Source organism: Ixodes scapularis, unplaced genomic scaffold, assembly GCF_016920785.2.
Source record: "Ixodes scapularis isolate PalLabHiFi unplaced genomic scaffold, ASM1692078v2 ptg000058l_1__unscaffolded, whole genome shotgun sequence".
NCBI classification, from domain to species: Eukaryota; Metazoa; Arthropoda; class Arachnida; order Ixodida; family Ixodidae; genus Ixodes; species Ixodes scapularis.
This window is the reverse complement of record NW_024609900.1, coordinates 1247363-1258985: the sequence shown is the minus strand read 5'-3', so window position 1 is coordinate 1258985 and position 11623 is coordinate 1247363. Positions and strand designations below refer to the sequence as shown.

At 51.0% G+C, this 11623-nt stretch overlaps 1 protein-coding gene across 1 annotated transcript; it reads left to right on the top strand.

Moving 5' to 3' along the window:
* The first annotated feature begins 7432 nt into the window (after nt 1-7432).
* On the top strand, nt 7433-10656 carry LOC120843309 (uncharacterized protein K02A2.6-like). The gene is made up of 3 exons (XM_040214633.1): nt 7433-9327; nt 9736-10418; nt 10595-10656. Exons 1-3 carry the CDS (start codon nt 7433-7435, stop codon nt 10654-10656), a joined length of 2640 nt encoding a protein of 879 aa, XP_040070567.1.
* Nucleotides 10657-11623: the final 967 nt, after the last annotated feature.

The following is an 11623-nucleotide window of genomic DNA, read 5'->3' as shown; positions in this document are numbered from 1 at the left end:
GCCGCCGGGTGAGGCTAGAATTTGTTGAAAAGGTAGTTCTATCGGTTTTCCTGAATAGCGATCCCCTGTGCGATACCAGAGACCCGGCAAAAGCGCTCCTTGGAGTGCCGCTGGTGGTTTTTTTGGGTTGTTTCCGTTGATTGGGCGCTTTGAAGCGCTGGATAGTCGCTCCAGGGTACGACTCGTGTGTTGCGATCTGCGTCTTCGAGCCCAGTGTGTACGTTTCTTTGTTCGAGTCGTGGAATCCGCCAGTGCGGCAACGGGGGGAACAGCGGCAGCGAACGAGTCAGTGATAGAAATTGGAGGTTAGTACACAAAACATTGCATCAAATAGTAAAATAATTCGTGGCTGCTTTGACGCTTTCTGCGGTTCGATATAAGCACATCTAGAACGTCTTCGTCGTTCATCCACAATGAAATATGAGAACACGGACACTTAAGATAAAAGCAGTGCAGCAAAACGATATGTAGCAGCTCCGGGTGTTTACAAAAGTTAATTGAGGTTCCCGTTTCGTGTATCGCTTGTTCATTACTAAAAACGGCTGCGTTGAAATGGGCCTATTGCGAGCAAAAATTTATGAATGGTTCATCACTTCCAGTCACGCGGAAAGCGGTGGAGCTTCAAAACATTGCAGCCGCACGTGCCTTGCCGAATTCCATGCAAGCTACGAGGTCCTTGGGCGGTATTCGACGCTTTCTGTCGTTTTTCGTGCACCCTATGACCGAGCAATGGTGTCCCGATGACCGGGGGACTGTTGCCATCGAAGCCCGCGGCTCTAACTAAGTTTGCGAGTCTAAAACAGAAAAGAAAGCGCGAAAGAAGTTGGGGCACTGCAGACGCCCAACACCGGCCAAGCCTCTCATCCGGGACTTTCACTCTTTCTACACAATCAGAAAGGGGGAAAGCGCCGGTAGCCCTTTCCCCTTTTCTCTCTCGCTCTCAAAATGGCGCTACCCACGATAAAACGGTCTATAAAAGGCTCTGAGAAGCCGGAGTGTCATGCTATTGCTTGTCGCGATCCTGGCGGTTGGCCGTAGAAATGCTGGCGAAAAGCACGAGCGAACGTGAGTGTCGCTGTCGTCATGGCGTCCCAACTTCCGGCTGCTTTAACTTCCGTGGACTGTCACAGTGGAGAGCGACCTACAGCAGAACAGGCGTTTGCCATACATACCACAACTATTGAGACGCCGCCAGGATCGGGATCGGCGACAGCATGACACTTCTATGACGTCATCAGGCGGAAATCGAAGACCACTTTTTTGGAGGGGGTAAGCACACCAGTCGGAGACGCGTTCCAGGCACCATATTTGAACGAAGCCGACGCGGCAACGTTTACATGAATGCGCACCGAGTATATTTTGATGGGTCAATGTTATAACTTTGTGATTTACTAGATTTTGATATATGTATATTTTTTATATCTTGTATTACTGCGCAGCAGTTTTTCCACCATTGTTTTCTTGTTTTATGTGCAACCATTGTTTTTTGTAGCGTTATTTATGTTTACCGCCCACCCTGCTTGGACCTCGACAGGTCCGCAGTATGTACTAAATAAATGAATAAATACACGAAGGTGGCGCACGCCGTGTCAAAGCTCGAAGTTATGCAGTTCCGGCACCAGCCGCACTACGTTTTTCGGTCCATCGCACTGGAGGCTTTTGAACGCGTTCAGTGAACGTAAAGATCGTGCCCGCTGTCTTCGGTGCTGTGGAAAAGGTTACGAGATGGAAGAGACATCAAAACCCAAGCGTTTCGGGCTCGAGGCCGGGCCACCGGGTCACTCAGGACCAAAGGCGACGTGTGTGCGCTCGCCTTGAGGAAGCTTCCGCAGCCTCCGCGCTTCGCCGCGCCAGACCTCGCCGCGACCGGACCAACCGGACCCCGAGTCCGAAAGGCTCCTGCGCAGCCAGGAACGGCACCGAGGTAGGAGCTGCTCGTTCTGCGCTACCATGCAGTGCTCTAAAGTGCTCGGAGCTCTCGGTGTCGTTCGTGCTTGCGCCGAAGCCTTTGGGACCCCTTCGGACGCACAAGTCGTCTATATTCCGCTTACTTATGATCGCAATAAAAGCTCGTGTTTGTTCTCAGAAAAAAATTGCGGGCGACCATACGGAACCGCTCTCCGCGCAGCCGACGAGGTTGGCCGCCACCATGTTTTCAGCAGTTCACTAGCTCCCGCAGCGAGCGCCTTCCCATAATCTTCCCCGTTTCAAAATCCGATGCGACCTCTGCGCGCGCTAACGTCACCGCGCTCTCGAGTCGCGCGCTCTTAAAGGCCCATACGCACATTCGCGTTTGCGCGCGGTGCGTTCCGTAGCGGCAAGCGGACGCGTTGCGTTGCGAAGACCGCTTGCGCCAAACTTGTACGCACAGTTCCGTTGACACGCAGTCAGCCGCAGTCAAGAGCCAATAAGAACGCGCTATCGTCGCTAGTGGCTCACCAATAGTGAGCGAAATCCAAGGCAACATGGCGGCGCACAGCGACAGCGTCGAAGTGTTCGATCTTGGGACAATCTCGCCGGCTTCCCCGACGTTTTGTCAGGCTTGAACCATCGCTGCCTTGGAAAATACAGTCCCCACCGCTCCCCAAAACGAAAAAGCAAGCACTGCGACCGGCGAACCGGATACGTCTCGCCGAGTCGGCCGGGTGGGGCGAGCGAACACGTCACCCCCTCTCCTCTTTCGGCTTCTGATTGGTCGAACGCACCCGAACGCACCGCAACGCTTCGGAAAGTTGAACAAGTCTCTACTCGCTTGCGTCGCGCTACCGAGCGTTGCGGGAAGGCGCGCGTCGCTCCGCAAGCGACCGCGCCTGGCCGCAAGGACTCCGCAACGCACTCAAACGCGTTCAAACGCGAATGTGCGTATGGGCCTTAACGTCGCGGCGCTCTAGTGTCGCGCGCTCTAACGTCGCGGCGGTCTAGTGTCGCGCGCGCTAACGTCGTGGCGCTCTACTGTCGGCGCTCTAATGTCGGCGCTCAAGTGTCGTGCGCTCTAGTGTTGTACAGCCGAAAACACTCAACCGCGGCGGTAAGTTCACGTGGTTTGCGACAACTCGTACCGCGGATGATGTCGCTCTGGTGTCCTCCGGCGGTGGAGGAGGGATCGGTGGCCGAGTGGTCTAAAGCGCACACCCAGCTCGACGCGCGTGGAGCGAAAGCTCGCGCTGCCGAACCCAGGGATCCTGGGTTTGAGCCCTACCCCTGCCCGTTTCGATCTGGATGAGCAGCGTACCGGCGTGCGGTCGTGTATCACTACTGCGTGGTGCACGTTAAAGACCCCAGGCTAGCAGTTGTACTGCACTGGCTAAATTGCTCATCTACAGCCTGTGACTCGTCGCAACTTTAATGGCTGACCAACTACACGCTGTATAAATATCCCCATAACCCAACTTCTCAGATGCCAGAACAACAAGCGCGAGGCTGCGGGTGCACCACAGCTGCTTTTGTGCGCGTTCTACTCAGCGCCGGTACCACGGTGTTACACATGCCTGGGGTGCTATTCTGGTCACAAACGGTCACGTTCGTGTTTCTCGAAAACTCCTCCCCCTACGAACCGCGCGCTCCTATTGGCCACAGCCCGCGTGATAATTCCACGCGGTTCCCATGGGAACGTTCGCGAAACGCGAAAGCAACCGTTTGCCGTAACTGTCGCTCTTCGAGCTCGGACCGTGACGACAAAGTGACGTATGACCACGTCCGACCTACGTAGCACATAGCGGAAGTCGCGTCACTAGATTAACTGCGGTATTACTCGACACACCCTACTCTCTCTTTCACTATGAGTGCGAGCTAATACGGGTGTAGGAGCTACAAGAACGTGCTCCGGGCTTTCAACGTCCCTGTCGAGCAGGCGCGCTTGCGCAGTGCAAGCCAACGTTCGTGCAAGATCGTTCGGGGCATTCGGGGTGATGCGCTCGTGCTTTTAACCTCTCTTTCTATTGCACAAAGGGGAACAAGCTTTGGGCAGGATTCTAGAGCGTAGAAAATGGCGGCGATGCTTGTTGCTCAACGATGGCTCGACCAACGCGTACAATGACGGGTTTTCCGCGAGCACCCGGTTGCCTTCGCGATGCACGACGACTGTTTCTGACGACAATACCGCTTGTCGAAAAACACCGTGTGATCGCAGTGTGACAACGAGAGACGGCGACGATGAGAGATGATGACCGTCGAGCAGCAGCTACTAATTGAATCGCACTGAGATTTTTCGCAACGGGGAACTATAATGGCGCGGTTGCCCCCGATGATCACATAGCTAATGCCCAGTGGATGGTGATCAGACCCGTGACGGCCGTCGTGAGTATCGCTGTCAACCGGCTGGGAAGAGACGGTTGGGTCGACAAAACCCCCGGACCGAGGCAGGAGAGGCATGTGCGAAAGAAGGCTTTCGTCGCCACCATGACAAGCGCACCGACGTCGTCGGGTGCGTTGACTAAACTTAGACTCTAACTATGGTACTCTAACTAAACCTTCGTCACCGTCATCATCGGTCTGAAGGAGACCGTCACCATTCTGAAGGACTCCAACACTTTGCCGCAAACACCATTTTGTCATTAACAACATAGTGGTAAGTTGACGTTTAAACTTCAGGGTTTCTACCGCTTCGAAGTTAGTGCACGCTTAGTACCTATGTCTTCAGTTGACAATTTGTTGCGGTCTGTAGCTACTGTCAATCACGCAATAAAATCTGGATGGGTTGCTGATGGCATTTTGTTGTATCAATTCGATATTTTACCTTTTCACGCCAAGCTGCTGGAATTGCAAGTCAGTCATCGGAAAGTCATAAGAACACTTTTCGATGCCCTGCAACAAACTACCAACAGGTCTGTCCTAAAATGAATCGTTACTTGTCTAGAAAGCAGCAGTTTAGTCTGACAGAGTATGGTAGCATTGTTACCCACTCTAGACGAGAAATTTAGCCAGTGTCTTGTGGATGGTTGTCATCTTCGTGACCAAGCAAAACAGTAAAAATAGAATTGTCCTACATTCAACACACGTGTGTTTAATGTAAAGGTTATTATAGCAATTAAATAGATTGTCGTTTCAAAAGTGACAGTAACTCATTGAAATTAAAGAGTAGTATGAGCTGGATTTTTGAAGTGTGCCTGTGATGCAGAGCAAATACGCACTGTTGGTTTATCACCATCGAGCATAAACGACAAGCGGAGGCAGAGTAGATGTGTGAAGGAAAAGCGAGCATATGTACTAAAGAAAGAACTGCTACGTAACGTGAAGAATGTCAGCAACTATCTTGCCATTGTGGTACGAGCTCAGTGGCTATGCACATGCTTATAGCAGCCTGTGAATGTAGGATGCTCCCCTTTTGTGCCAAAGCCAGGGGGGGGGGGGGGAGGGGGGGGGGTTATGGGGCTTCGCTCCTTCCCTCCCCAAATCCGGCGGGCCCTAGAATATACGCACAAATTCCGACACCATCCCCTCGCACCCCGAGTCATGAACATCCCAGCCACCTCAACCCCCCTCCATCCTCACCCCCTTAGAAGTTCCTGGCTACGCCACTACTATCAAAGCACTCAATAGATAGTCAACATTATCAAGATAAACGAAATTTCTTTTATTTTATGCACCATATAGGCAGTGTTTTTGTCTTTATATGCATGCAGCCAAAGCACACACTGTAGAAAACACTTGTGTGAAGCCTGCGTTCACAATGCGGTCCCCGTCAAACTTTCAAGGCGTTAACGAAATCCACAAATTAAATTTTCAACCAAACGAATTCGTTTTGCAAAACGCTGGCAAACTTACGTTGCGTTTTACATCATTCACCTTTGTCGTCCGATGGATCAGTAGTCAGCACTACACAAACCTCAATGAGCTTGCCGTTTGTTTTCTTGCCGTTGGGGCGATCGCTGGCGGTCGTGGCGGCGGCACAATTCTTTCTCAGACCGTTGGCTGCTGCCTCCGTGCTCGCGGAAACGTGGTTCCCTTTGTGTCAAGGTGAGATAATAATAATATAATAATAATAATACTTTATTCGCATTAAGATTTTGAATCTTAATGCACGGCAACGCTGAATAAAGGTCTATTACCGTCTTCATAACCTCAGCAACGCTACCGTACGAGCCACAACAACACCACCACTTTCAAGCTTCATAACACCGGCACAAATAGAAGCCAAGTCTTGCATCTCGCCAAGCGTTACATCGGAGACGTTAAACGCCAGCTCACTGTGCTCTTCGACCCGGTCCTGCCGCCGAATGGGCTCATCCAACAGCACGAAAGTATTCGTGTGCGCGTTGATCAAGTGACCGATCGCATGTCAAACCCCAGCCGCGGTCGATCCGACGAGCATCCCGGCCGTGTTCTTTGAGTTTAACTCGCCAAGGGTACGGTTGTCGAGTTAAAACAATGCAAATAGTACCGTGCATTCTTGTTCTTACGTCATTTTGTCGTCACAATCCGAACTCGAAAAATGACTGTTAGCAGCAAACAGAGGCTTTCTAGTTTCACGAACGTTTCCATGGCAAATGGCGTTGAATCGTCACGCGCAATGAAGCCAATGGGAAAGCGAGGTACCTATGTAGGGACGTGTAAAAACGTAAAAGCCGATTTTTTTTTTTTTGCACGAGCTATTCTGCAAATAAAAATAAGTAAAAAAGACTGCCCGAGATTATGCCGTCGCGTGCATTTCTTCAGCGCCAAAAGAAAAGAGCATGGCTTATGGAGATTTTACCGGCATAATCACTGCAGTGAGCAAAGGAGCAAAGCATTATTAAAACTGCCCGAAGAAACTTTCCTGCATCATCCACAGAATGCTCACAACCGTTGCACTCTGCGTCGATCTCATGACTTGTCATATACTGTAGTGATGTAGATTTTATGTTTGCGCGTGATCACCGTATATAGCGGCGGCGACGAAGAAGAGGAGGTAGAATAAAGCCAGTGAATGGGAATGGCTGCCCGATTCTTATTCTGCCCGCCGCGGTAGCGCTTTGTTTGTTCAGCACACTTGCAACGCTACATTGGCGACGAGGATGTGTTAGGCAGTCTTCAGCTACTGTTCTGGCAAGTGTCCACCCTCTACGACCTCGCAGCGCGCCGCCGCTGTATCACAAGCCGCTAGCTTCACAGCCAAGCCTACTGTTCTCCACTAATGATGACCCTCATTCCATCCTCACTGCCCCCTTTTGACTTGGATGCCACTGACCCAACTAATATCGGCACCGAATGGCGAAAGTGGATCACTCGCTTTGAAAACTTCCTCATCGCTTTCGATGTGAAGAATGACGCACGCAAACGTTCTCTCCTGCTCCACTATGCGGGGGAACGTGTCCATGAACTCTGCGATACCCTTCCTGACCAGCAGAGTGGTCCCACTTCAAGTACGACGCCAGATGCTGATACGCCCTCAGTAACGACCAGAAACTCATACCAATCTCTCAAAGACAAGCTTGACGCATACTTCAATCCCCGCATGAACACCACTTTCGAGGTCTTTCAGTTTCGTCAGGCAAAGCAACTCGAGGGCGAATCTGTCGGCCAATTCTCGATAAGGCTTCGACTGCTTGCCCGCAATTGCGGTTTCGCGAACGCCGACGAGGAAATCAAGAACCAGATCATATTTGCAACGACATCTTCACGCCTACGACGAGTAGCCCTAAGGCAAGACCTTAACCTTCCATCACTTTTGAATCAGGCTCGACTCCTCGAGGATGTCAACCGAGCAACGACTGCCATGGAAGGGTCGTCAACAACCACCACGGTTCAAGCAATCTCTGGACAGCCTCGCTACGGCCATGCAGGCACATCCAGAAATGCCCAACAACCTCGCTGCTTCTCTTCCCGTCTGAAAAATGGAGGCAGCGCACAACAACGCACCCACGTCTCGCCTCCCCAGTGTTTCCACTGTGGTGCTCCCTGGCCCCACGAGGGAGGACAAGTAAACTGCCCCGCCAAATTTGCCTCTTGCAAAGCATGTGGCAGAAAAGGACACTATGGCAAGGTGTGCCAATCAGCACACAAGCCTATCTTCCAGATTTCTCATGATTCTGACTCCGACGAGAGCGTTTATGCTGTCGGAACTATATCACAAGTATCGCACCAAAACCTCCCAGAGGTTCATCTGCAGTTTAACAACACCCCTATAACATTTCTTATTGACACAGGTGCTTCAGTATCGGTCATTGGAACCTCTACCCTTAACAAGCTTGGAGCACTCACAAAACTCCAACAAGCAGGCACGCGTATTTACGCCTATGGATCGGATGCTCCGCTACCAATCATAGGAAAGCTCAGTGTCACGCTGAAGTACAGGGACAGCGACACAACAGAAGACGTGTTCGTAATAGAGGGAACCGTGAAGTCACTGCTGAGCTTCGCTGCTGCAAATAGACTGGGCCTAATCCAAATTACTTACGCCATCCAAGGACACTCACAAAAAGATGCACGCTCGAATGGAGAGGTGCCCCCAAATTTGCTCGAGACCCCACTCGCTGCTTTTCCCGAGTTGTGTGCGGGTGTAGGCAAACTAAAAAACCGCCAAGTACACCTCCACATTGACAAAGCCATTGCCCCGGTTGCTCAGCCCCATCGCAGAATCCCTTTTGCAGTGCGAAGCAAAGTAGAAGAGAAGATAAGCCAGCTCTTGGCCCTGGATATCATCGAAGAAGCAACCGGACCTACTCCATGGGTTTCACCAGTCGTAATTGTGCCAAAGCCGCACAATCCAGAGGACATTCGCCTATGCATCGACATGAAATGTGCGAATAGGGCCATTCTTCGCGAGAGGCACGTCTGCCCTACCATCGACGACGTGATCACAGCGCTGAACGGATCAACACTCTTCACGAAGCTTGATCTAAAAGATGGGTACCACCAACTAGAACTTGATAATGAATCAAGAACAATCACAACATTTGCAACACACAACAAATTGTACCGCTACAAACGACTTATGTTTGGAATTAACGCAGCTGCCGAGGTTTTCCAGGAAACCATCCGTCAAGTACTCAACGGCATACCTCACGTCCTCAACATCAGTGATGATATACTTGTGTTTGGCAAGACAAAGGATGAGCATGATCAGGCTCTCCAGGCAACTCTCGAAAGGTTGACAGAGAACGGCCTCACAGTTAATCCAAAAAAATGTCTCTTCGCACAGAAAGAACTCTGTTTTTTCGGTCACATTTTCTCTGCTTCTGGAATCAGAACAGACCCCCAGAAAATCGCAGCACTAAAAAAAATGCCGGCCCCTGCCAACGCTCATGAAGTTCGAAGTCTGCTTGGTACAGTAAATTACAGCGGATGCTTCCTACCTAACCTTGCTGATATAACGTACCCTCTTCGGCTTCTCACAAAAAAGAACACCAAGTGGGTGTGGGGACCAGAAGAGCAAGGTGCTTTGGATACGCTGAAAGAAAAGCTGTCTGAGATCCCCAACCTTGTCTTTTTTGATGGTACAAAAGAAATAATTCTCACGGTCGACGCGTCGCCTGTTGGCCTTGGTGCCATACTAGCACAGAAGGAAGGCAACAACACCGAGATTGTCGCATATGCTAGTCGGGCTTTGACCCCCACTGAAGCACGGTACTCTCAGATTGAACGTGAGTTGCTTGCAGTTGTCTGGGGGACAGAGCACTTTCATCTGTATCTTTACGGTAACAACTTTCTCATTCGCACAGACCACAAACCCCTTGTCTCCATCCTCACCAACCCACGGGCGTGTCCGTCTGCACGAATTGAACGCCTCGTGTTGAGAATCCAACAATACAACTTCAGAGTGGAGCACACGTGTGGAATCAACAACCCCTCGGATTACCTGTCTCGCCATCCCATGCCGAGCTCCCCTGCTGACGCCCGCCTGGCTCATAGCACTAATGCATATGTCAACTTCATTGCCCACCACAACATTCCCAAAGCCATGACTCGTGCAGAAGTAGCTGCCGCCACTCTAAACGACCCTCATATGCAAAAGGTGATCGCTGCCCTCAGCAATCCTGCCAGGTGGAACGACCCAGCACTCAGAGAGTTTATATCCGTACAGCACGAGCTCTCTCTGACGGACAGCGGCCTACTACTGAAAGGCAATTGCCTCGTTCTACCGGCTGCTCTCCAGCAACAGGCGATATGTCTCGCTCACATTGGGCACCAGGGCATCTCCAAAACAAAAGCGCTCATGAAGCGAAAAGTATGGTTTCCCCACCTAGACAGCATGGTACAAACTACTCTTCAAAACTGTATGGCGTGTCAGGCAACCATCCAACATCAACACTCTGACCCCGTCGCGATTCCATCGAAGCCAAATCAACCTTGGGAGGCGCTCTCACTTGACTTCGCGGGGCCTTTCCCTAACGGCAAATACATAATGGTCCTAATGGATGATACGTCACGTTACCCTCTCGTGGCGGTATTATCATCGTTAGCGGCTCCAACTGTCATCACCTACCTTATGAAGATCTTCAGTACCTTCGGGATTCCTAAGGTCGTCAAAACGGATAACGGGCCTCCATTCCAAAGCCTTGACTTCAAAAACTTCGCTGACTCGCTAGGATTTCGCCATCAGCGCATCACGCCTTGCTGGCCGCAAGCGAACGGTGAGGTCGAACGATTCATGCGCACACTTAAACGGTTTCTACAGGCGACAACGTTGGAAAACTCTACGTGGACTTCCGAATTGAGCAAATTTCTAATGGCCTATAGGGCGACACCTCACTCAACGACAGGGAAAACGCCCTTCGAACTACTCTTTGGAAGACCTATGGGCTACCTCCTTCCCGATTCCGCAGACACTAACAACGTGCCACAGGAATGGCAACACAAGGATTACGAAAATCGAAAGATGCACAAGATTTACGCAGATGAACACAGACATGCGAGAGCCCACAACTTCGAAGTCGGAGATCGGGTACTGTGTAGACAGCCTCCGTCGAACAAGCTCACTCCCCCTTATGACCCGCAGCCATATAAAGTGATCGAAATCAAAGGGACGCAGGTAACTGCTCAGAGAGATCAGAAAATTATCACAAGGAACTCAAGTTTCTTCAAACTTCTTCCCACGAGTGCGAAGCTCAGAGCACATAATGAATTGATCAATGCGGATGATGCTGAGGAAGAAAACGCCATGAATACGCGTCATACTCACCCTCACCAGGAAGCTCAACAACACATCGACGTGGGGGAGAGACGAGACCTGCAACCCAACGAAGCTCAAAGATCCAGTGAAGGACCACGTCCGACTCCGGAATTTGAACAACAGCTCGACGTGGAGGAGGACGAAAGAAACCAGCGATTCCTTGAAGCCCCTGGCCCTGATCTATCAGGAACAGCACGACCGGTCCGTACAAGGTACCCTCCTACAAGACTCAGGGACTACGTCTGCTCCTGAAAAGCGTTTCGCTCTGTTCATTTCTTTGCTCCTCGGGGGAAGTGATGTAGTGATGTAGATTTTATGTTTGCGCGTGATCACCGTATATAGCGGCGGCGACGAAGAAGAGGAGGTAGAATAAAGCCAGTGAATGGGAATGGCTGCCCGATTCTTATTCTGCCCGCCGCGGTAGCGCTTTGTTTGTTCAGCACACTTGCAACGCTACATATACTACCATAGAGTCGTCGTCAGCTCTGTATCCATTTGAAGTCTCCTTCACAGGCAAACAGGAAATTTCATTTG